This window comes from Narcine bancroftii, chromosome 4 (assembly GCF_036971445.1).
Source record: "Narcine bancroftii isolate sNarBan1 chromosome 4, sNarBan1.hap1, whole genome shotgun sequence".
Taxonomy (NCBI): Eukaryota; Metazoa; Chordata; class Chondrichthyes; order Torpediniformes; family Narcinidae; genus Narcine; species Narcine bancroftii.
Window position 1 is genome coordinate 221,778,508 of NC_091472.1, and position 26,614 is coordinate 221,805,121.

The following is a 26,614-nucleotide window of genomic DNA, read 5'->3' on the forward strand; positions in this document are numbered from 1 at the left end:
AATGGTGCAGGAATTTTTAAAAAAATATTTGGAAAGGATTTTTGTCTACACGTAATTGTTTGCACAGAATACACCTGCCTTGTTGGCACTCTGCAATCCAGTCAAACGTGTTCATGACCATCATCTAATAGTAAACACCAGTTTAGAATTGGCTGCAGATCATTCAGCCCCTTTAGCCAAATTCACCTCTCATTTAGATCGTGACTGATTTGTATCTCGTTCTATTTGTCTGCTTGGTTCCATATCCTTTCGTAGCATTAGTCACAAATATAATGATCAATTTACCAAGCCACAGGGTTCCAATTCCCATTGCCCTTGGAGGAAGACATTCTACTTAAGATGGTAAACTGCTCGCCCAATGAAATCTAAAACTCTGACCAAGTGAAAGTAGGCTTCCAGATATCACCCATGCTTTAATACTTGTACACATTCTAGTGGACATCAATGAAGCTGGAGCCACTTCATCCTGGAGAGAATACCTATAGAGCAGCACTCATACCTTCCTGAACTTCTCCAACTGTTTGTATGTGTCGGGATCCAATTCCTGAGAGACATCCTTCATCCAGAGCAGAGCTCCCCTGTACTCTGTTCGAGACTGCTCCATCCGATTCACAGTGAGCCGCGTGTCGGACACTGCCCGGCGGCGGAATGTTTCCACCTCCTGCTCCAGTCGGAGGAGTGGAACGCGCAATGCTAGTCTGCAACAGGAGGAGGAAGGTGATTTGTACAACTCCAGACATTAATCACAGGATAATTTACAGTGAGTTCACTCTGCTGCTTTGTACATGTTTCTAATTGAACAAAATTCTCAGCCACTGAGACTAGCAAACAAGAGCACTCCACTTAAGTCCAACATATTCTGAACAGGCATGGAAGCCAACAACTCTGTGCTTCCTCTCACCGCTGGGTATAGTTTTTAAATATTAACTCTTTCTAACAACACTCAATTCGATGTAACTTTATTGCAATGAGTCCCTGTTGCAGAAGACGATGCAGGGGAAATTCTTTCGATAGAGAGTGGTGAACTTCTGGAATTTGCTACCACAGGCAGCTGTGGATGCCAAGTCATTGAGTGCATTTAAGGCAGAGATTGATAGGTATCTGAATGGTCAGGGTATCAAAGATTATGGGGAGAAGGCAGGGGAGTGGGGCTGAGTGGAAGAATGGATCAGCTCACGGTGGAATGGTGCAGTGGATTTGACGGGCTGAATGGCCTACTTCTGCTCCTATATCTTATATATTACCTAGCCTGCAAACACTTGAAGTATTTAATTTAACGTTTCTTGCACTAACTTTCAGACTCTCATGAGAAAAGTAATATTTGATCCAGTAGCTTTGAAAACATGTTTCCTCAGTGGTAAAGCCAGTGTTTTCTAGAGTCCCAAGCACCACTTGTATGGTTTGACACTACTTCAGAAAGGTAACACTAGGGGAGGTTGCTGTTTCAACCAAATTGGGCCTCTTACATCCAACCTGCTTTCAAATACAAGACTGGATGCACTGTCCCATTGACTTAAAACCAAGGTGAGCAAATTAACGCTCGATTTTTAATTATCAGCACCAAACATGCAGAAGAAAAAGGCAGACATCAAATGAGTCACAAAAGCAGAGGGAACACGATGGCTGGCCGAAGGCCCAGAGAGCCAGGATACCTTTGTTTTGCAGATGCACAGAGGGCTTTGCTGGTAGCATTCATCATCTTCCCTGCTGGGGTTTTATCCTGATAGCTGTGCCCCTTCAAGAACATGCCCAGCTCATTTTCCTCCTGGGATAGAGCTGTAACGTCAAATCAAGCAGCTGTTACCATTAGGATCACAACAGTTGAAGTGGAAAAGTGAAATGCATTATTAGACTGACGTCAGCTGAAGAAATCTAATTCTTACATTGTTAGCAACGTGCATTTGTATGGCTTCTTAAAACAAATCAGAGGCACAAAAAAAGGGGGAAGGCAGCAGAGAGCGGCAGGCGGCGTTGGTTACGAAAGCTTTTTCAAAGAGGAGAGATTAAGGAGGGCAGATGACTGCCTTTGGGTCTCAGTATCGAATTCAACAATTTCAGTCAGCTTGCTTTTCCCGATTGTACAAGAACAGGCCTGTTTGACAGCAAGATGTTCCATCTATCGTCTTAATTTGGTCACCCTCTCTCCATGAAAGTATGTCACATGATGGCATTTCTAATGTTCTCCTTTTTGTTTCAGATTCAATAATATCTGCCCTGCATTTCATAGCAATTTTAATCCTTTTCTCTCCTCTTCAATGTTTATTTTTATGTTTTAATTTTTAATTGAGGCATGCAGACCAAATACCCCAATTAACCTACAATCCCCTATGTTTTTGAAGGGTGGGAGGAAACCGGAGCACCCAGAGGAAACCCACACAGACATGGAGAGAAAGTACAAGCTCCTTACAGACAATGATGGATTCAAACCTGCGTAGCTGGTGTTGTAGCAACATTGTGCTAACCGCTACATTAACTGTTACAGCCCTCATTATTCCATTAACCAGAGGGCTGCATGAACACTACAATCACCTGGCAACCCTAGCCTCAGCCCAGCAGGGGTGGTCCTTCTGTTCTGTCCTCTGCTTCCTATCATCTCTGCAACTTAAAACCTTTCCCGGTTCCGACAAAAGGTCTTTGAACTGAGACCTGAACTTTCTCTCCATTTCCACTGAGGCTACCTCTTTGGCTTGGCTTCGCGGACGAAGATTTATGGAGGGGTAAAGTCCACGTCATCTGCAGGCTCGTTTGTGGCTGACAAGTCCGATGCGGGACAGGCAGACACGGTTGCAGCGGTTGCAAGGGAAAATTGGTTGGTTGGGGTTGGGTTTTGGGTTTTCCTCCTTTGTCTTTTGACAGTGAGGTGGGCTCTGCGGTCTTCTTCAAAGGAGGTTGCTGCCCGCCGAACTGTGAGGTGCCAAGATGCACGGTTTGAGGCGATATCAGCCCACTGGCGGTGGTCAATGTGGCAGGCACCAAGAGATTTCTTTAGGCAGTCCTTGTACCTCTTCTTTGGCACACCTCTGTCTCGGTGGCCAGTGGAGAGCTCACCATATAACACGATCTTGGGAAGGCGATGGTCCTCCATTCTGGAGACGTGACCTACCCAGCGCAGATTGATCTTCAGCAGCGTGGATTTGATGCTGTCGGCCTCTGCCATCTCGAGTACTTCGATGTTGGAGATGAAGTCGCTCCAATGAATGTTGAGGATGGAGTGGAGACCACGCTGGTGGAAGCGTTCTAGGAGCCATAGGTGATGTCGGTAAAGGACCCATGATTCTGAGCCGAACAGGAGAGTGGGTATGACAACAGCTCTGTATACGCTAATCTTTGTGAGGTTTTTCAGTTGGTTGTTTTTCCAGACTATTTTGTGTAGTCTTCCAAAGGCACTATTTGCCTTGGCGACTCTGTTGTCTATCTCGTTGTCAATCCTTGCATCCGATGAAATGGTGCAGCCGAGATAGGTAAACTGGTTGACCGTTTTGAGTTTTGTGTGCCCGATGGAGATGTGGGAGGGCTGGTAGTCATGGTGGGGAGCTGGCTGATGGAGGTCCTCAGTTTTCTTCAGGCTGACTTCCAGGCCAAACATTTTGGCAGTTTCCGCAAAACAGGACATCAAGAGCTGAAGAGCTGGCTCTGAATGGGCAACTAAAGCGGCATCGTCTGCAAAGAGTACTTCACGGACAAGTTGCTCTTGTGTCTTGGTGTGAGCTTGCAGGCACCTCAGATTGAAGAGACTGCCATCCATGCGGTACCAGATGTAAAAAGCGTCTTCATTGTTGAGGTCTTACATGGCTTGTTTCAGCATCATGCTGAAGAAGATTAAAAAGAGGGTTGGTGCAAGAACGCAGCCTTGCTTCACGCCATTGTTAATGGAGAAGGGTTCAGAGAGCTCATTGCTGTATCTGACCCGACCTTGTTGGTTTTCGTGCAGTTGGATAACCATGTTGAGGAACTTTGGGGGGAATCCGAGGCGCTCCAGTATTTGCCAAAGCCCTTTCCTACTCACGGTGTCGAAGGATTTGGTGAAGTCAACATAGGTGATGTAGAGTCCTTTGTCTTGTTCTCTGCACTTTTCTTGGAGCCGTCTGAGGGCAAAGACCATGTCAGTAGTTCCTCTGTTTGCGCAAAAGCCGCACTGTGATTCTGGGAGAACATTTTCGGCGGCACTAGGTATTATTCTATTTAGGAGAATCCTAGCGAAGATTTTGCTTGCAATGGAGAGCAGCGCGATTCCCCTGTAGTTTGAGCAGTCTGATTTCTCACCTTTGTTTTTGTACAGGCTGATGATGATGGCATCACAAAGGTCCTGAGGCAGCTTTCCTTGGTCCCAGCAGAGCTTGAAAAACTCGTGCAGTTTGGCATGCAGAGTTTTGCTGCCAGCCTTCCAGACCTCTGGGGGGGATTCCATCCATACCTGCTGCTTTGCCACTTTTCAGTTATTCAATTGCCTTACATGTCTCTTCCCGGGTGAGGACCTCATCCAGCTCTAGCCTTAAGCTTAAGGGCTGTTGGGGGAGCTGGAGCAGGGCGGATTCTTGGACTGAGCGGTTGGCACTGAAAAGAAATTGGAAGTGTTCTGACCATCGGTTGAGGATGGAGATCTTGTCGCTGAGAAGGACTTTGCCGTCTGAGCTGCGCAGCAGGCTTTGGACTTGGGGTGAGGGGCCGTACATAGCCTTTAGAGCCTCGTAAAAACCCCTGAAGTCGCCATGTCCGCGCTGAGCTGGGTTCGTTTGGCGAGGCTAGTCCACTACTCATTTTGGATCTCCCGGAGTTTGCGCTGAAGATGGCTGCATGCGTGACGGAAGGCTTGTTTCTTCTCTGGCCAGGACGGTTTTGCATGGTGAGCCTGGTGGGCAGCTTGTTTCTTTGCCAGCAGCTCCTGGATTTCCTGGTTGTTTTCGTCAAACCAGTCCTTGTTTTTCCTTGAGTAGAAGCCCAGTACCTCTTCAGTGGATTGCAGTATGGCAGTCTTCAGCTGATCCCAGTGGGTTTCAGGCGACGAGCCCATGAGGCGGATTGCATCCTCGAGCTTTGCTTTGAGATTTGCCTGGAAGTTTCCTCTCACTTCGTCTGACTGCAAGTTTCCAACATTGAACCTCTTTCTGGGGGCTTTACTGTTCCTGGACTTTGGCTTGAAGTGAAGGTTGAGCTTACAGTGAACCAGCCAGTGGTCAGTGTGGCATTCCGCGCTAGGCATGACCCTGGTGTGGAGCACATCTCGTTTGTCTCTTTCTCACACTAGGATGTAGTCCAGGAGGTACCAGTGTTTGGATCGGGGATGCATCCAGGTAGTCTTCAGGCTGTCCCTCTGCTGAAAAAGGGTGTTTGTAATGACAAGCCGCTGTTCTGCGCAGAGCTCCAAAAGGAGGTGCCCGCTGTCGTTGCACTTGCTGACACCATGCTTGCCCAGGATTCCTGGCCAGGTTTCTGAGTCTTTGCCGACGTGAGCGTTGAAGTCGCCAAGGATGACAACCTTGTCAGCTGTAGGGGTGTGTTGAATGAGGTTGCACAGATCAGTGTAGAACTTGTCCTTTTCTGCTGGTTCCGCCTGGAGGGTTGGAGCATAGACACTGATGAGGGTGATGCGACGCTTGTTTTGAAGGGGGAGTCGCATGGACATGATCCGGTCCGAGTGACCTGTCGGGAGGTTTTCGAGTTTGGAGGCAATGGAGTTCTTGACCATGAAGCCTACACCAGATAGGCGTCGTTCATCCATAGGCTTGCCAGACCAGTAGAGTGTGTAGCCCGCGCCGCGTTCTTGGAGGCTGCCTACATCTGCAAGGCGGACTTCACTGAGAGCGGCTATGTTGATGTCAAGTCTGAGTTCATGTGCGATGAGGGCAGACCGACGTTCAGGTCAGTGGCTGTCAGCCTTGTCTAGCATGGTTCTGATGTTCCAGCATGCTAGCTTGAGTTTGTGAGCATCTTTTGAGGGGGAGGACGTGGAGGGGGAGGATGTGGACCTGTCCTCGGGCCTGCGCAAAGGAGCTTTTAGGTGGAGTGTAGTGTGCGCAGTACTGGCCCCACCCTTTACATCAATGGTTCGTGTGCCGTGGCCAAGCAAGCTGGGACGTGGCAGCGAGGTCCTTGGGTGGTAGGTTTTATATCGGAGTGGCCTTCTCCTATGCAGGTTTCTTACATGGGCTGGAGGGGCCTGCCTCCCCTCTTAGGTCGGACCATACCTGGTCGCAAATCACCTGTGGACATGGCCGAGGTAAGTTTAATTGGGTACTCTAACTACCTCTGAGGTAGGTCAGGGACCCGGTTGGATTCTGACGGGGTTGACCAAGTCACACCCTTTCTTACTGTTGTGTAACTGGGGTGTAAAATGTAAAAAGCGAGGGGGAGGCGGCGGCCCCGGCCTCGGTAGAGCGAAGCAGGCGGAGGCCCCGGACCGGGCAGAAAGAAGGTGGCAGCGGCCCCGGCCCCAGTCCGAGCAGAAGGTAGGCAGCGGCGGCCCCGATCCGGGCAAAAGCGAGGGGGAGGCGGTGGCCCCGGCCTTGGTCGAGTGAGGCAGGCGGAGGCCCCGGTCCGGGCAGAAGCGAGGGGGAGGCGGTGGCCCCGGCCACCTAACCTGCTACCTAACCTGCTAAGTATTTCCAGGATTTTCCATTTTAATTTGAGTGGGCTTTAAAGGAGAGGGAGGTGGAGCAATGCAGGACAATAGTATTATTGCCCATAGTTGATGAAAAAAGACCTTCCATAAAGAGAAACAACAGGTGTGGAGCTGGGTTTTATATCCCAGGATGGTCTCAGAATTGTTCTGACAGATGACACCAGTGTTTAATACTCCTTGATCAGATCTGAGCAGCTTAACCATTTGCCGACAACCTCCGTGTCAGCAACTTAAAGTGATGGAGACCAGAGGCATGGCCAAGGGTAAGTTCAGGGTGAGAAAGACTAATGATTTTAATGGGAATTTAAACATCAAAGACGAAAGGTGCAATATGGATGAGCAGAAATGTTGTGATATGTGCCTGCTCAAGGCTTAACAGTTAAGATAATTAAAGTAGCAAACATAAAAAAGCTATAGGAACTTTAGAAATAAAAGTAGGTAGCCATTTGTGCTTCGTTCCTGCTCTACCGTTCCATAAGATCAAGGTGGATCTTTTTACTCAGCACCATTTTCCTGCACTAACTCCATATACCTTGGTTAAATATATTTGTGAGCATGCTTTATCTAAAGGCAGCATAGAGAGTGATGTTGAGAGAGGAAGGGGAGGCATGGATAGAAAGTGAGAGAGGAACATCAGATATGAGCTGTCTGAGACAATGAGAAAAATGAGACCTCACCAGATGTAGGATGAAGGGAGTGATCACAAATGCAAGATTTTACAGTGGGGTGGACGGGAAGGCAGAGCACACAACAGCATGGTGAAATCTCGGAGGTTGGTGCAGGAGCAGAGGGAAGAAAGCAATAAAGGATCTCAGGCAGAACAACTTCTTGGCACCTGGAAATGATGCAGAGAACATGGGTTTTGTGAGGCCAGAGAGAAGGAACAACAAGATATTGAAAGGAGAAGGCAGTGGGGAGCTTGGCCTTGGTAGCTAAAGAGGTAGGGGACAAGGGATCATCTATCAGTTCAGACCACAATGTCAACACAAGCTGTAAAGAAAACAAATGTCCAAACTCATTAACCTCCCCCTGCCCTGAGATTGCTTGTCACAGACCCAAAGCCCAAAGGGAAAGCATGGTTCTCTTAATGACCAGCACCCTCCACTAGCCTGAAGATGAGAGTTTCAACATCTCAATGCATGTTGAAACTCTCACCCTCAGCATCTTATCAATCTAAGGTAAGTGTTACAAAACTGACTTTTTCTTGAGCAAAGCTCTTCAAGTTAAAGAATGCTGGTGGGAAAGACTTACACACTTTTTCCAAGTACTGCAAAGTTTTAGAACATAGCACAGTACAGGCCCTTCGGCCCACGATGTTGTGCTGACCTTAAAAAAATGAAGCTCTCCCTACCTCATAACCCTCTATTTTTTCTTTCATTCATGTGACGGTCTAAGAGTCTCTTAAATGCCCCACTTTCCAGCCCTCACCACTAGCCCTGGCAATGCATTCCAAACACTCAAAACTCTCTGTGTAAAATAACTTACCCCAGAAGTCTCCCCTACTCCTTCCTCCTTTCACTTTGTGACCGCTAGAATAGAGGAGGTTCACCAAGTTGATTCCAGAGATGAGGGGGTTAGCCTATGAGGAGAGATTGAGTTGTCTGGGGCTGTCGTCACTGGAATTCAGAAGAATGAGAGGGAATCTTATAGAAACATAAAATTATGAAAGGAACAGATAAGGTAGAGGGAGGTACGTTGTTCCCATTGAGATCTAGAATGAAGGAACATATTCTCAAGATTCAGGTAGTAGATTTAGGACAGAGATGAAGAGGAACTGCTTTTCCCAGAGGGTGGTGAATCTGTGGAACTTGCTGCCCATTGAAGCAGTGGAGGCTACTTCAATAACTATTAAAGGTTGGGTAGATTTTTACATAGTCAGGGAATTAAGGGTTATAGGGAAAAGGTAGGTAGAGATGAGCCCATCAACAGATCAGCCATGATCGCATTGAAGGTGGAGCAGGCTCAATGGGCGACTCCTGCTCCTATTTCTGATGTTCTTATCACAGCTTATCATAAGGGCAACCAGAAATTACTTTGTCCTACAAGCCTTCTCCTACCTCTATATGTTAAAACTAATGTGTTTCTCTTCCCCAGTTTAAATTTAAATTCTGATGAAGGTGAAATGTTACCTTTGTTGCCCTTCCTACAAATACTACTGACTGCAGAGTGTTTACAGAAATTAAAATGCCCCACATCTGCAGGTTACTTTTGATTTTCAGTTAAAACCCCTATTGCGATGTGCAAAGAATTTGGCTCAGGCCCAGTCCAAGATCCTTTGGATACCTTCCCCTTCTCAAAGGGTCACCTTTGGACCTACAAGTTAAATTACCAATCTGGCCTTAATTAAAGAGTTCCTGCTTGTACCAAGAACAAGCCCAAATGTCTGAAACTTGATGCACGAACATACCGCCAGCCAGCAGACAGAAGGCTGGGTTTGAATCAGTTGTAGAAAATGGCCCTCAAATATCCCATCAGAGCAGCATCCTCGATTAGTTTCTCTGCTGTTTGATTGGTTGAACTCAGTTCGGATAAGGCTCGATTACATTTGGAGTTGTGTAATTAATTCATGCTGCCATACGTTTTGTTCTAACAGAGGAAGACTCTAACATGCATTGGTATAAAATATGTAAGCAGCGTCACCTACAGGTGCAGATCATCTAATACTTCAAAAGCAGAATCAAGCTCAGCATTCTTGGTTTTAATTAATTACTGGGCTGATTTTAATCATGTGGTTTTAGTGTGACCCAATTACAGTTAGTCATGCCAAAGAAGGTAAGCTTCTTTAGGATGGGGGGAAGGGAAGGGAGGGGAGGGGTGGGTAGGAGGGGAGGGGTGGGTAGGAGGGGAGGGGTGGGTAGGAGGGGAGGGGTGGGTAGGAGGGGAGGGGTGGGTAGGAGGGGAAGGGGCAAGGGTAGAAGGGGATGGTAGGTGGGGAGGGGAAGGGATCGGGGAGTGGGGACGGATGCAGGGACGGGGAGGGACGCAGGGACGGGGGAGAGAGGTGGGCACAGAGGGGAGGGACACAGGGGAAAGAGGGGAGGGACACAGGGGAAAGAGGGGAGGGACACAGGGGACAGAGGAGAGGGACACAGAGGACAGAGGGGAGGGACACAGAGGACAGAGGGGAGGGACACAGGGGACAGAGGTGAAGGACACTGGGGACAGAGGGGAGGGACACAGGCACGCAGGAGAGGGATACAGGCACGCAGTGGAGGGATACAGGCACGCAGTGGAGGGACACAGGCATGGAGGGGAAGGACACTAAATGATCTCCAATTGGATTTCACCCATAGTAAATAGTTTTCTACCAGTGTCTGAATTGCATTAAATGTATATCCTGGACACTTTCCCACATTTTCCAATAAAGACAATAGCGAGAATGGATTTAGACAAAATGTAATCTTCATGCAGTTTTGTAAAGTTAAATTGGCAAAGATAACCTGAACCGTGTTCATGAAATAAATGTAAGTCAATTTGCCACACTAATGTGTTATGGAACCAAGCTGTGAAAGACTTAGCAATGTTCAGAGGCAAAAATAATTAGAATTTCATGCTCAATCTCATCTTAAATTAGATAAAATTAAATTATGGCAATAGCATTGTTGTGAAGAGCTAGTTAGAGAAGGCATATCAGGAAATTAGAGACTAGCTGTGGCAATTAGCTCATCAGTATTGCTACACGGTGGGCGTATTGGTTAGTGCTACACTTTTACAGCACCAGCGATCAGGACAGGGGTTCAAATCCCACACTGTATGTCAGGAGTTTGTACATTCTCCCCATACGTGGGTGGGTTTCCTCTGGGGGTCCAGTTTCCACCCACCATTCAAAACGTATAGGGGTTGAATTTTAATTGGGTATAACTGGGAGGCATGGACTCGTGCGCCGAAAAGGTACAGTATGTCTAAATTTTTTTAAATGATAAACATCATCAACCTCTCGATGGGCTGAATGGCCTCTTGCTCCTATATCTTAGGGTCTTAAATCTTGTTGAGAAGCAAAGATTCTTCAGGAGATGTGATCTGTTTGTGGCTAACTAATGAGGCTGAGATTTGATTGAAAAGAAACACAGGCATGAAGATTGGAAGAATTTTAGACACCAGCAAAGAATGACCAAAAATTGATAAACCTGGAGCAAACAGAGTGTGAAAGTAGTGAAGCACTCAAATTACAGATGCTGGAATGTTGAGTGAACAAAAAGAAGCCATGGGAGATGTAAAACACAGAAGTCTGCAGACACAGTGATGGAAGTAAAAGCACAATGTTGGAGAAACTCAGCAGGTCAAACAGTGTATTTTGATAGAGAAAAATAAAGACATCACCAATGTTTTGGGTTTTGTGCCCTTTCTCATGATATGAAAAAAATGTAGACAGGCGCCTGAACAGAATCAGAATGGTTGAGGGGGGGGGGGGCGGGGGAGCGCAGGGGGAGGAGCACAGGCAGGAGGTAATATGGGAGGGAGGGGACACCTGCAAAAAGGGGGAGGGGGATGGAGAAGGAAGGGGGTGGAGAGGGAAGGGGGTGGAGAGATGGAGGAAATGAGACAAGAATAGGATTGAGAGAGCGAGAATGGGGAGTGATCTAGCAGAAATCGGAGAAGTCGATGTTAATGTCATCAGGTTGAAGAGTGCCCAGATGGAATACGAGGTGTTGCTCCCCTAATTTATGGGTGGCCTTTGTTTGGCAGTGCATAAGGCCTGGAGAGACTTGTCAGCGTGGGAGTTGGGCACAGAACTGAAATGGTTGGCCACTGGAAGATCCCTGTCTTTGATGCTGGAGGTACTCGGTGAGTCAGGCAGCATCAATGGGTAGAAGTGGTCAGTCAACATTTCGGGCTGGGACTCTGTTAAGGCTTGGCCAGGTGACTTTCAAAGAGGAAACTCAATCCATTGGCTACCATGCCTCAGCATGATACTTGACTTGCCAGCTCAGGGTCTACCAAGTGGCACAAATTTGTTGTTTACTGACGATTCCACAGCTGATCAATTTTGTAAACAGTTGTCAAATCTGCAGAAAGGAAATACGTGCACACTTACTGTTGAGTCTTTGCTGATATTTCTCAAGCATTTTCAGAAGCTCTATGCAGGAAGTCTGTATTGTACGATAAATCTGAAACAATAACATTGGAATTGAGAGATCTGTAATGGCAGAGAAGTCAGGCCAGGGATAATTGGCAAGCCCTTTGAATCCAACCTAAAACACTATGTTTAGCAATCATACATGTCATATTGGCTTAAAATAAGTGCCAGGAAATCGTTAATTGGCAATCTGCCTCGGAGACCGCAAGGAGGTTTTTTTTGTGGGAATTGTTTAGAAATTCACTACAGGATATTGGTTACCTCTATGATGCAACATTTACCTTCCACAAACAGCAAAGCCACCTGGACACTCCCTTTAAAACCATTTGGAGTTTTTGCAACAGTACTTAAAATCCAAACTTGGCCTCATGTCGATATTCCATTTCCTTCAAGAATGACTGTATTTCTAATGCTAAAATATAAACTCGAGTTTAAACCTTTAAGCATGTAAATTAAATAGCTCAGATCACAACATAACAAGCTACAGAAGTCATATTTTCCTGCTGCTTATTAGAACAAGGGTTATTCTTTGTTTTAATAACATGGAGTACCTCATTCAGCTTCAATCTGTGATATTCTAGAACCTCTCTAACTTCACTGGTCTGAACTGATGCATTAGGATATCCCTGCAGTGGGTCCATTAAGATCAAGACACCTCATAACATAACAAGCCTAGTTTACATTGATAATTCCTAATGGGGCTTACAGGTTAGATGTGGAAAGAACTGCTTTGTTTGTGGAAGAATCTACATGTGGAGTTGCTGATTATCAATAATTTTAAAGCTAAGGATAGGAGTACTTTATTTTCTTCAAGAGTCAGAAGCAGAGGTCTTTGAATATTTTTAAAGTACAGGTAGAAAGACTCCTGACGATCAAACATGACTGTGGATTTAGGGTGTGACATTAAAGTTACAATGAGATCAACTTGAAGGAATGAGTGGCCAATTCCTGTGTGTTCATTCACCTTTGCAGAATAAAGGGAAACCCAGGAGAATTTGAGAAGCAATCTGAAATAATATGTACAACAGAAGAATGTGACCCAAGGTTAACCTAAAACATACACAGGAAGATAAGGGGTGATCCCATACAAAATCATGAGAGGTAGAGCTTGAGTGAACAGTCTTTTGTCCAGAGTAGGGATATAGGACAGATTTAATATGAAAGGGGAAAGATTTAATGGGAACCTGAAGGGTTTTTTTTTACATAGGGTGGTGAGTGTATGGAACAGGCTGGTGGAAGGATGGTTGAGGCAAATACTATTGCAACATTTAGGAAAAATGTAGACAGATACATGGATAGGATGAGTTTAGAGGGATATGGGGCAAACGCAGACAGATGGGTCTTGTGTGGATGGGACATTCTGGTCACCATGGCAAGATGGGCCAAAGGGCATGTTCCCGTGATGTTGAAGTCTAATGCTATACTCTATACCCAAAAACAGTTAGGGCTTACATTGACCGTAATAGCATTTTTAAGGCTTCCTCTAAACATAATAAAAACCATTATTGTGTAATTTTTAATTGTTTACATGTAAATTGCTTTATGCCTCCTGGGATCCCAAGCCTCTGTGGTCTGACCATCCACCAGGCTTAGATGTGAGGCTGCAATTTGAAAAGTTAATTAAATCTGATGGTGTCATAATCAATAAGCGTTTACATACTGCCAAATCTCCTAGGACCCGGGTGAAGTTCCCAGGGGCAACAGAAGGTTAGGAGTGGTCAGAATAATTGTTTCAAATTTTGATGATGGAAACACACAAGTGCTGGCGTCTCGAAGGTTACCCAGGTAAGACATTTGTCTTTTCACACCGCCAGAAGGGGATCAACAGGTGAACTCGGCCAGGCTCTGAGACTACCTCCAACCTTGGTCTCAGACCCCAGTCGATTTGGACCAGCCTTGCCCAGTCTGACCTTTTCACACCGCCCAATCGCCAGTTAATCCTATTTTACAGGGCGGTATGAAAAGGCCTAGTCACTGGCTCCATTAATAGACAAAGAGCCAGTTCTCTAGCCTATTCTGAGCACTCAGTGAGACTCATCTAAAAAAAAAACAAAGGTCTTGACCAAAGGATCTGAGCCCAAAACGATGATTGACCATTTCTACCCATGGATGCGGCCTGATCTGCTGAGTCACTCCAGCATCTCATTGTCTGCTATAAGAAATAAACCCTTGCAAAAGAAGATCCCATGTAACGTGTCAATACACAAAAGTGCTGGAGAAACTCAGCAGATCCCTAGTGTCCATAGGAGGCAAGATGTATGACCAAGATTTCAGTCCTGAGTCCCTTTGTAACAAGTTTCCTTTATTTTCTGTATTGCATAGTCTCTCTTTTATATGTGCATCTTTTCTTGAGTACCTGTAATGTTTTTCATTACTGATAAGTAGAAATTTTGCCTGGCCCGCAGGAAAAAGAATTGCAGGGTTGTCATGTATGCACTCAATAATAAATCTGAACTTTGAACATGTACATCTCTCACAGAAGTTCCATTATTCTTATTTCTGACTGTGTAAACAAAGCTCAATTTGACTTGATTTGTGCACCGAAGGGTCAGAGACATTAATAACATGCAGTCTCAGAGCAATACCAATTGAAGCCAAATGATAGGTTCCTTGCCTTCCCTACATCTTGCTAACACTGGCAAGGACAGGAAACTGCTCCTGGATAACACGAGAAGAGTGAGGCATTCAGTTGCTGAAACCTGTTCTGTCAATTTGGAAAAGCTAACAAACACTGAAATATGAAAATACACAGATGAAAAAAACTCAATCATTCATTTGCACTTATCTGCAGTATTAATAATTAACAGAGCAGAAATCTCAAGTCAGGACTCGATGGTTTTATGGGGTTGTAAAGGTGACCTTGACTCTCAATTTACCTGACATCTACTAGCCTACTCCAAAACATAGTGGTGCTGCCAAAGCTGCCGTATTGGCAATAGTGCTGGCGCAGACACTGGCAATCAGGGAGCGGAGACACAGTGCTGCTTTGCAAGGTGCCACTGCTCAGTCCTAATGCTGATGACAGCTCCGTACTGATTTTCAAAGGCTTGTTAATGGAGCTGACAATGCTTTGTTTTTAAATCCTGCAACCACAGAGCTCAGTGCCCAAAATGGCGGCCCCTGTGCTGGGCAGCGTACCACAAGGGGTGCAGACTTCGGGGGAGCAACGGAAACAGAGAGAACACCCCCCCCCCGAGAAAGAGAAGCATGGGAAACAACCCAACTAGGAAGGTGACCACAGCAGCAGACCAGCGAGAGGCTCAGTGGATGAAGGGGAACTTGCAAAGGACCCACACAGGCTCCAGGTATCAGAACCAGGATTCAAGACGGTGCGGAGGGCAAGGTCTCCCAAAGGGCCTTGAGCACTTAACTGCATTGGAGGCTTGGATCTGGAGCTCGGGTGACCAATGATTTGAACTGGAGTGTGTGCAGAAGCACTGAAGGTGAATCCACGGTCACTCAGTGTCTCTGAAGGGACTCTCTATTGCTTTTCTTTCTCTTATTGTTAGGGGCGTCGGGCAATACTCATGGTGACTCTCTGTTTGCCTTAAAGTAGATAAAATTTGATGTATATCATGCACATTACATTTTTATGTGAGAATAAAAGGAACCTTGTACCAAGGCAAAGCCCCCTAGCAGCAACATTGTACAGCAAACAGTCTAAGGTTTAAACTGCAAATAACCTATCAATTATGTAAGAGATGCAATCCAGGCAGAATTTGTGGGTCTCTGCAGCCAGTGGTAACAACATTTTTCTTATGTTTTTCAGTCTTTCAGGCTAATTGCGTTCAGCGAGGAAAAATATCCTTTTCTTAGTGCAATGCATATTCACAGCTAATTATCAGCTCTCAATATTAAACGAAAAGAGGAGTGGATGCAGCTGTGGCAGGGCTATTAAATGTCATATAGAATTAATATTAATGAAAAAACTGAACCTGTTTAGCTTGGTGATGCAACTAATAATCACGTTAGCTGTGGGATGTCAGGCAGCAGGATGATGTGCAGTGTACTGCACTCCATTAATAGAAATTAAACAAGCCAAATTCGAACATTTCCACTGCAACCTGATATGACTCATGCACTCGCTTCCAAAAGAACATTCTTCACTAGAGCTGTCAAGGCTTCTAGAATTTTATTTTCCTTCCTTCAATTATTCTCCTGTTGAGAGAGAATCAAATCTTGCCAAGGCATGTCTCTACTGTCCAGTGAAGTTTTCAAACAGTAACTACCCACTGAGGCTCATCAATCAGTCTGCTCCACAAAATGCAAGAATCGCAGACATTCACAGGAATCACCTGACTTCCAAACATACTCAATGCCCATCATAATGCCCGTGCATGGCAAATCTACCTACTCCATAGCACAAGACGAAAGGAGATATCCCAAATGCGGCCCTGGCTGAGGGCAGCTGGGAACAGATGAGAAATTAATCGTGGCTTTGTCTAAATTACAGCAAGGACCACACTTCCAACTTCAGCAACACAGAGGGGGAAGCACTTAACTTCCCCGTGAAAAATGAGACTAGGCAGATGACTTAAGTAGCAGTTGGGGAGCACTTTAGGACTGGTGACCACAATTATATTTGTCATAAAATATAGAAAAAGATTGGGCTCATCCACAAGCCCTAAATTTGGCCACAGAATATTTTAATGGTATCAACAGGAACTTGAAACAGTCAACTGGGAGTAGGTGTCAGCAGGTAAAGGGACATTTGTGAAGTGGAAAACTTTTAAAAGTGAGACAGGGAGATTCAGGACCAACATTTCCTGTTAGAACGAAGGGTGATGTGATGAGGAAAGTTCAGCTGACAAAAGATATTGAGCATATGTGAGGTGAAGGCAGCCAGGAGTTAAGTAAATCCCTCAAGACCACAGTGATGCTCTCTGCAATTGAATCTCTGACTTGCTGCCTAACAGACCACAATCACACTCAATACCAGCACTCCTCAAGATAGAATAAGTCTCCTTAATGTCAGTATGGACATCTATGTGTCGAGCCACAGAAAATGCACGAGGTCATGAATGAATACTTCTCGTCTGTATCAACAGAGGAGCTCAATGTAGTTAGGGAATTCAGGGAAGAGAAAACTGATGATCTGATCGATAACATGAAAGATGCTTTGGCAGTCTTGAGGTAATAGATGTGAATAATTCCTGGGCCCTGATTTGGTGCTTCTTGGGGCATTGAGGGTTAAGTGGAGGTAGAGGTTGCAGGGGTGCATGATGTGGAGGAGGTTGCAGGGGTGCATGATGTGGAGGAGGTTGCAGGGGTGCATGATGTGGAGGAGGTTGCAGGGGTGCATGATGTGGAGGAGGTTGCTGGGGTGCAGGATCCTACGAAGGTTGCCAAGGTGCAGGAGGCGTGGGGAGGCCGCAGGCCACAGTGGAGGCTGCAGGAGGAGGAGGTTGCAGGGGTACAGGGTGAAGGGGGAGGTTGCGGGAGTGCAGGAGGGGGAGGTTGCGGGAGTGCAGGAGGGGGAGGTTGCGGGAGTGCAGGAGGGGGAGGTTGCGGGAGTGCAGGAGGGGGAGGTTGCGGGAGTGCAGGAGGGGGAGGTTGCGGGAGTGCAGGAGGGGGAGGTTGCGGGAGTGCAGGAGGGGGAGGTTGCGGGAGTGCAGGAGGGGGAGGTTGCGGGAGTGCAGGAGGGGGAGGTTGCGGGAGTGCAGGAGGGGGAGGTTGCGGGAGTGCAGGAGGGGGAGGTTGCGGGAGTGCAGGAGGGGGAGGTTGCGGGAGTGCAGGAGGGGGAGGTTGCGGGAGTGCAGGAGGGGGAGGTTGCGGGAGTGCAGGAGGGGGAGGTTGCGGGAGTGCAGGAGGGGGAGGTTGCGGGAGTGCAGGAGGGGGAGGTTGCGGGAGTGCAGGAGGGGGAGGTTGCGGGAGTGCAGGAGGGGGAGGTTGCGGGAGTGCAGGAGGGGGAGGTTGCGGGAGTGCAGGAGGGGGAGGTTGCGGGAGTGCAGGAGGGGGAGGTTGCGGGAGTGCAGGAGGGGGAGGTTGCGGGAGTGCAGGAGGGGGAGGTTGCGGGAGTGCAGGAGGGGGAGGTTGCGGGAGTGCAGGAGGGGGAGGTTGCGGGAGTGCAGGAGGGGGAGGTTGCGGGAGTGCAGGAGGGGGAGGTTGCGGGAGTGCAGGAGGTAAAGGTCATAGGGGTACAGGAGGAGGCTGTTGTGGGGGAAAGATGCAGTTGCATGGGTGGAAGAGGAGGAAGTTGCAGGGGTGGGATCCTCAGATGCTCAATAGCTCTGAAAGGACTCTCTTTAGTTTGTTGGTCATTGTGTATTTGTGTACATGGCAATGAGGGAATCTTGAACCTTTAAACATTCAGTAAACATTACTTGCACTGATGCATTTTGTTTGATATTCTTGCATTTATCAGCACAGATTTTTCCTATTTGTGATGAAACTGTAACCCCATTATTTCACATACTTGGATCCAAGGAGGAAGGTGGTCAAATTTGGACACCTACCTCTAGTTTTGCATCCAAATCGGCATCTGAAGCCACAACATGCTCGTCTTCTTTCTTTCCCGTTGCTTTGATGAGCGCCTGCTTTGTCTTCCAGTATTTCTTCTGCATCTGACTCACAACTGACTTGTCATCCTCGAGAACATACCGGTTAAACATTTCTCCAGAATACCTGGTGAAAACAGCAGCTGGTCATTGGTGCTTCAGCAACTCCCACAAAACACAAAAGCATGGACAAACTCAGCAGTTCCTTGACAAAGACTTCAGGCCCAAAATGCTGGTTATCCTTTATTTCTTATAGACGCTGCATGACCTGCTGAGTTTTTCCAGCACTTCAGTGTTTTACACTACAATCCCAGTGTCTGCAGACTTCCCCATTTCACTCAGTCCCTTTTCCATTTTTTTTCACTGCAGTGAGATGCTACCAGATGTGAAGATTGATGAATGCTGCAGTTCACAAAATGATTACTTTTTAAAAAATATTTTATTGAAAATTACAAAACATAATATTAATAACATATTTGTACAGATATAGTGTGATTAATTATTTATATTTTAAAAACCAAAACCACCCCCCCCCCCACTAATACCCTTCCTCCTCCCTTCCCCACCTATAAAGAAAAATGGAGATCATCATTTACATTTAAACTTTTTGGCTGCAAGAACAGTGGCACCTATCAGAGCAGATTGAGAGATCAAATTTTAAAACCAATAATTTTCAAATAAGGGCTCCAAAATATTTATCTCTTAAATTATATGTAATCTTTTCTAAAGGAATAAAAGCTTTCATTTCATTATGCCATCTTTTCATACCTAGAACCGAGTCAGATTTCCATGTAATAGCTAAACATTTTTTTGAAACAGCCCAAGTCAAACACAGAAATTCAACTTGATACATAGTCAATCTCAGTCTTAAAGCTATCAACTTAATATCTCCTAGTAAAAACAACAATGGATCAAGGGGTAAATTCACTTTTAATACCCATTCCAAAAACTATTTCATTTGCAACCAGAAACTTTTAACCTTAGGACAGGTCCAGGTCGAATGTAAAAAAGTACCTATTTCTTGACCACACCTAAAACATAAATTTGAAGGACTAAGTTGAAAATTTTTCAATTTATGCAAAGTCAAATACAATTGATAAGTTATACTCCACTAAGCTATAACGAACATTTATTGCCTTAGTCATACTGTCTTTACACAGATTTCTCCAAACATTTTCTTCAATCTTTCTATCTAAATATGATTTCCATTTCATTTTTGATTTTTGAATATCTGGTTTACTTTTCCAAAGAACTCTTCCTTGTGCAAAAATTCATATAGCTCAAGTCCAAAATGCTGGTTATGTATCTTTATCTTTGCTATAAAAAGTACACTGTTTGACCTGCTGAATTTCTCCAATATTGTGTCTTTTACTTGGAAGTACAGCACTTGTACTCTTGCACAAAGCACGTGGGAGGCACGGTTAATGCAACTCTATTACAGCTCCAGCCACCTGGTTTCGAATTTGGCACTGTCTGTAAGGAGTTTTCCCCGTGTCTGTGTGGGTTTCCTCTGGGTGCTGCCATTTTCTCCCACCCTCCAAAGTGTACAGGTTAATTTGGGTGAAAATGGGTTTAAATGGCTTCTACCATGCTGTAAATAAATGGTGAAAATACAATACAGTGAACATGCTGTGCACATTCAATGATTCTAAAATGCAACTCAGAAAATGCTGCACTGGAAGGCAGAAGAGCTGAAGGAATGAGATAGAAATGTACTATTAAGCACAATCAGAAATCTTTCCGAACAAGCAGGGAAGATTCAGTGATGCAGCTGGAGGAGCGGATGTCCCACAGCTCCAGTCACCCAGTTAAATCTGACCTCTGGTGCAGATTAGTTTGTGACTGAATTGCCACTAGGTGAATGGTAAAACTGGGGAGAGTTGATGGGGATTGAGTAATAATAACATGGGATTAGTGGAGGATTAGTAAACATGGTGCTTGATGGTTGATGCAGAGCTGATGGGTAAAAGAGCCAGTTTCTATGCTGTGTCACCGTGACGAAAAATTAAAATAAAATTGGCATGAGTCATTAAGGTGAAATCATTTTAAAAGCATTTAGATAATGGAACTGAACCAAAGCCATAAACCAGGCCCAAAGTTAATACAAAGATGCTGGAGGAACTCAGCCTATCTCGCAGCATCCATAAGAGGTAAAAAATATATAACCTTCCAGGTATGAGCAAAAAGCAGGCAGGCGCCGCAAAAAGAACAGTGGTTGATCAGACAATCATGGCATCTCCATTGGAACAAGTAGCTTGAAGAAGGGCTCAGGCCCGAAAAGTTGGGTGTACTGCTTTACCTCTGATATGTCTCTGGAGTTATTTGGGAGGCTTCTTAAATAGCGTAGAGATGCAAGATTCAAATAACAGAAGAGAGTTTACTTACTGATGCCTTCCACCATCTCAGGAAACTGTTCACACACTCATATACACATTCATACACCCCACAGTGGTGCACTACAGTGTATTCTTAAGTGGTTACAAAATAGTTCACATTATCCTGACTATTTAACATCCTTCCTTCTCAAGATAAAGAAAAATGTAGTGTTTTTTTATCACTTTCTTTCCAGTGCCACTTAAGTAACTAAACTTGTACACTAGTTTATTTACACAATTTTCTTAAATAGTTCTTATTGATATCGCACTGGCAGCAGTCTGTTCCTTCGCCACCTTGTGGATTTGGCTGCGACCATTAGGCTCTGTGTTGCTGGTCCACGTGTCAGTGATGTAGCTTGTTGCGCTTCACCTGACAACTGCTGTGTTGATGTTTCAGTATTAGTGGTTGTGGTCTCTTCACTTGATACCTCACGATATTGGTGTTGCAGACTTTTCTGGTATTAAAGCTTTCTGCTTCATCATCTTGTGTCAGCCGGATGTGAATTCTGTTCTTCCTCAGCTGATTGCCAAAGTCTGTCTCAACAATGTATGATCTTGGTGTCTCAGCTTCTCTGATGACCTTTGTTGGGGTCCATGTTTTCAACGTCGGCTCTTGAATATGCACATTCTGCCCTCTGAAGAGTTCTGGCAATGTTTATGCCAGTTTGTTATAATACTGGCGTCCTTCTTCTTGTGTGTCAGCCAGTCTTCTTCTGGTCTCCTGGAGGGTGTATTACTTGTTGAGAAAGCATTTGCAACACATCCTTCTTTCTGGTTTCTTCTCTGCTCTGGCTTAATTTATTACTGGTCACACTGATGAGATGATGTATCTTGATCCCCATGTCTTCCATTTCACATTTTTCATTCAGGGAAAGTCGTGACAAGGTATCAGCAAGCACTATCTCTTTGCCTGGTATGTATTTTAAGTCAAAGTCGCAGAAGTAATCTCTGCAGTATAGCTGGTGCCTTGTTTAGATTCTTTCTCTGGGTGTGTTCCAGTGGGCGATGATCACTTTCCACTATAAACTTTCTTCCATACAGAAACTTGTGAAACTTCTTGCATCCGTATACAACCGCCAACAGCTCTCTCAAAATATTGGCATATCTGGTCTCCACTGTTAATGCTTTTGAGGCAAAAGCTATTGGATTTCCTTCTTGTACTAATGCTGCACCAAGGCCTCTGTTAGATGCATCAACTTGCACAGTGAGGGCTTTTTCTCTATCATAGTATCTCAACTCCACTTCTCTGCATATTATTTCTTTGAGCTGGTCAAAACTTCTCTGTTGTATTGGTGACCACTGAAATTCCACGTCCTCCTTCAGCATCTCTCTGATGTTTGCTGTGTAGTCTGACTTATGTGGTATGAAGAAACTCATGTACTGAACCAACCCAAGGAAACTTTTGAGTTCCTTTTTGTCATTTGGGTGCTCCACCTCAGCAGTGGCTTTAACCTTCTCTGGGCTTGGCTCTACCCCATCAGGAGTGTACACCATTCCGAAGAATTGGCATTCCTTCTCTTTTAAAATGCATTTGTCTGCATTCAGTTTAATTCCAGCTCTTCTTGTTCTCTCCCTCGCCTCGTGTAGATGAAGATCATGAGCTTTTCCATCTCTCCCAAAAACCTGGATGTCATCTGCGATCCCAACTGCACTTTTACACCCTCTGCAGGTCTCATCGATCTTCTGTTAGAACACGTCCTGGCTCACCTTTAGGCCAAAAGGTAGTCGCAGGTTCTTGTAACGACCAAATGGAGTATTGAATGTTGTTAGTAGTGTTGATTCCTCATCTAGTTTCACATTCCAGTATCCAATCTTAACATCTAGCTTGCTAAAGATTTTGGATCCTCTTAGTTCCGCTGTGATGTCTTCTAGTGTTGGTTTTGGGTAGTGACCCCTTTTTATTGCTTGATTTAAGTTTTAGGTTCCAGACATATTCTCAAGTGGCCATTTGGTTTTTCTTTAACCACTATGGAATTTACCCAGTCTGTCAGCTCTGTCACTTTAGCTATGACCTGCATCCTTTCCATGTCCTTTACTTCTTGCTCCAGCTTCTTCTTTAGCTCTAGTGGGACTTTCCTTGGAGCAAGGACAACTGGTTTGCAGTTTGGATCCATGGTGATGTGATATTCAAAGTCTTCAAAATATCCAACTGAATCATCAATGCATTCCAGGTACATGGTCATGAGCTCAGCCTTGTTTGTGACTGGAGGTCGGTTCTCCGTTGATCCTTTTGGATATCTTCTTCATCTGGATCTCATAACTGACAGAGATCAATTGCAACTCTTGGCAGCTATCCAGACCTAGAATTGCTGCTCCGTCTGCATCTACCATGTAGAATGTAAAGAGGATGTTCTTTCCCTTATGGCAGCCATTGATCTTAGCTCTCCCCAGCTGCTTGATCATGGGTCCACCATAAGCCATTAATGTGACATTTCCTGTTTCCAATGCACCGTCTTTTGGATACCCTTTTATTATGTTCTCTGGGAACATCTGACTGGAAGGATGTTGCTTTGTGATCCAATATCCAGCTTCACCTTTAGGTTAAATATCATAGATGTTCTGGATTGTTCTCTGTATTTGGATCCTTGGGTGCAAATTGCTTCCTTCTTTCATCTCACCCAACATCTAGTGAAGGTGTTCGGATTCTATGTCCAGTATCTGGGAGTCAGAGTCCTCATTGTTGTTCCCTTTTATGTATTGAATCTTCTTCTTGTCTTTTTTCTTTACTGGTATTACTGTTTCCTTCATACCAGACTTGCACATCTTCACCCAATAATTTGCTTTACCACAACCTCTACATTCAGAATGGTATGCGGGGCATTTGTTTCAGTCATCGAAGGGGTGTTGTCTGCCACACTTCATGCAGGTTTGCACTTTTCTGATTGTGTTCTTTATACATCAACTCTTCCTTCTCTTTGCTGTGGGTGGGTCTGCATAGATAGGGATTTCATTTGCATCTCGTGGCTTTGAAGGCTCTGGATACTGCTTCGGCCAGCTTCAAGCCATGCTTCCCTATAAGAGACCTTTGCACTTTGGGATGGGCACCTCCCCCATATTAGTTGAGTAAATAATCTTTCCTCTATATCCTTAAATCTGCATTTTTCAGCAACAATATTTAGTCTAGTGAGGAAGTTATTAACAGTTTCATCAGTCTCTTGCATTAAGCCTTGAAATTCATAGCGTTTAATTCTATGATTGGACCTGGGTTCAAGGTGAGAAACAAACTTTGCAAATAACTGCTCTGGATCATTTTTCTCCACCTCTGTGAGCTCCCAGCTATTAAATAAGTCAAGGCCTGCTCCCTTGTCCAGAGAAGTATATAACTGACCTTCTCGTTGTTGGATTTTTAAAATAGCTTTTGAATGCTAAATTGCACTTCTGCTGAAACTTTTTAAATGCTTCAAAATTGTCTTCAGCCTTCCAAACTGGGTGAACTGTTGTTGCTCCAGCCATTTTTTTCAATAATGTTTTTTCTCTTCTTCCCTTTCGTATTTAAGTGACGTACAATCAATTGTATGGCTTTATTCTTGTTCTCTTATACCGCTGCCACCATGTTATGTCTCTGTGTTACTTGGGAGGCTTCTTAAATAACTTAGAGATGCAAGATTCAAATAACAGAAGAGATTTTATTTACGGATGCCTTCCACCATCTCAGGAAACTGTTCACACACACTCCTACGCCCCACAGTGGTGCACTGTAGTTACTACAGTGAGAAGGGTATATTCTTATGCAGTTACAAAATAGTTCACATTATCCTGACTATATAACAACCTCCAATGGATGCTGTGACACCTGATGAGTTCCTCCAGCATTTTTGAGACAATCACTGTGTCTGCAGACCATAGTTAGTAGTCATTTTCTGCATGAATGCATAGTGACAAGATTCTGAACCCACTCATCTTTCTGGAAGTCTTGCCTATCCCATGAGATAGCTGTGAAGAGGCAACAAGTGAAAGCCAATCCTATTCAGCCACTCCCATGCAAGTGTCAGTGAACCCGAGATGCAGATGCTGATAGGAGACCGTAATTAAATCTGCCCTTGCAATCTTATTTTAAATTTGAATGCTATACTGTAAAAAGGCCAGTTAACAAGTTGACCCACATCTGCGGCCCTGTATACTGTAATGCCTTTTGACATCTCTCCTCTACTCGAAGCTTACCCCGATTGACGATCCATTGCGACGTGATGCTGCTGTGAGTAACCTAAACAGAGAATAAACAAAAGCAGCAAGTTCAGGATTTTCTATTTCAGAACAGTTAATTTTTTTAAAATTTGTTTTAAATGTTTTGACATACAGCACAGTAACAGACCATTTCAGCCCTCCAGTCTGTGCCGCCAAATTTATACCAAATTAACCTACAACCCCAGTATGTTTTGAATCGTGGGAGGATGCAGACATGTGGAGAACATTCAAACTCCTTATAGACAGCGCGGGATTTAATCCCTGGTCCCGATCACTGGTGCCGTAAAGGCAACCATGCCACCCTAATAAAGTTAATAAAGGTTTATTTAATGCCAGCAGAGTACTTCTTATGAAGTGTAGTTATCATCTCACACAGGGAGCAATAATAATATCACCAGGATTTTAAATATTACAAAATACCTGGGGAGTTGACACTATCACTAAGAAGCGTTCTAATCTACGAATTAGACCAATTAAATTAAATGATAGAAAGCATTGCGGACTTCTGAGGAGCTTCTTCCAATGGTAAAAAGATCAACTGTGGAGGCACACCACTAGGCAGGCAAACCGAACCCACTTGTAATCCACGAGGCGGGGCAGCCAGTCAAAATGGCGCCGTCAGGGGTTTTCCCTTCTTCTCAGCACAGGGCTCAGAAGCCCGCGCTGGGGGACCACGTGACGCCCGGGTGACGTCAGCGTCCCCCAGCGCGGTTCTCAGCCAGGTCCAGGCTGGGAGTACAAGTCCAGCCCAGCAGCCTGCAATAAATCAGTTCTGCTCACCGAGCTCAACCTGCCGCTACACAACGTTCATTCTGCAAGGTCATAACACAGCCAAGGAAAATCCGAGGAGTTTTCCCTAATCTCTGCAAAATGAGTTGCTTAGCTAGGGTGGTGAGAAGGATATTAATTTGGCTTCACCATTCACCATTCGTCAACATGAAAAGAATCAGAAAGGTGGTGGTGAGGAAGCGGAAATGAGAGGTAAACAAAGTATGAAATGGCCACGTTGAACTATATGACAATAAATATTAACGGAATACATAACCAAATCAAAAGGAAGAGGCTATTAAATTTACTGCAAAAAGAAAAAATTGATATAGCATTCGTGCAAGAAACACATCTAACTGAAGTGGAACACAAGGAATTAAGGAGAGACTGGGTGGGCACGTAACGGCAGCATCATATAACTCAAAAGCCAGAGGAGTAGCTATATTAATCAATAAAAATGTACAAATCAAAATAGAGGAGGAAATAATACATCCAGAAGGGAGGTATGTAATGATAAAGTGTCAGATATATTCAGAATTTTGGAATTTGCTCAATGTATATGCACCTAATAAAGAGCATCAAAAGTTTATGCAAGATATCTTTTTGAAGATTGTAGATACGCAGGGGAATATACTGATAGGAGGGGACTTTAACCTTAATTTGGACTCAAAGATGGCTAAAACTAGCCAAATTTATGGTTAAATCTATGCAGGAAATGGAACTTTTGAATATATGGAGGAGACAACACCTAAAGAAGAAGGAATGCTCATATTATTCGAGTAAATATAAAACATACTCAAGGATTGACCTGTTCCTGTTGTCAGCCCACATCCAAGGGAGAGTTAGGAAAACGGAATATAAAGCTAGATTGTTATCGGATCACTCACCCTGTTATTAGCAATAGAGCTGGAGGACATCCCACCAAGAACGTATCTCTTTCTTTGGCTTGGCTTCGCGGACGAAGATTTATGGAGGGGGTAAAAAGTCCACGTCAGCTGCAGGCTCGTTTGTGGCTGACCAGTCCGATGCGGGACAGGCAGACACGATTGCAGCGGTTGCAAGGGAAAATTGGTTGGTTGGGGTTGGGTGTTGG

General features: G+C 44.8%; 1 protein-coding gene across 7 annotated transcripts in view; it reads right to left on the bottom strand.

Moving 5' to 3' along the window:
* Window positions 1-26,614, bottom strand: part of LOC138761609 (islet cell autoantigen 1-like protein) — a 115,644-nt gene that overhangs the window by 62,355 nt on the left and 26,675 nt on the right. For 5 of the 7 annotated variants that reach the window (XM_069934002.1, XM_069934000.1, XM_069934003.1 and 2 more), the window contains 5 exons: window positions 24,730-24,772; window positions 18,152-18,320; window positions 11,655-11,727; window positions 1,653-1,776; window positions 500-698 (listed from right to left, as the gene is read on the bottom strand). In XM_069934002.1, coding sequence (XP_069790103.1) covers window positions 500-698; window positions 1,653-1,776; window positions 11,655-11,727; window positions 18,152-18,320; window positions 24,730-24,772 — 608 coding nt within the window. Of the gene's footprint in view, window positions 1-493; window positions 699-1,652; window positions 1,777-11,654; window positions 11,728-18,151; window positions 18,321-24,729; window positions 24,773-26,614 lie in introns of those variants that run through there. The other 2 variants (XM_069934006.1, XM_069934005.1) reach the window with 2 other exon arrangements.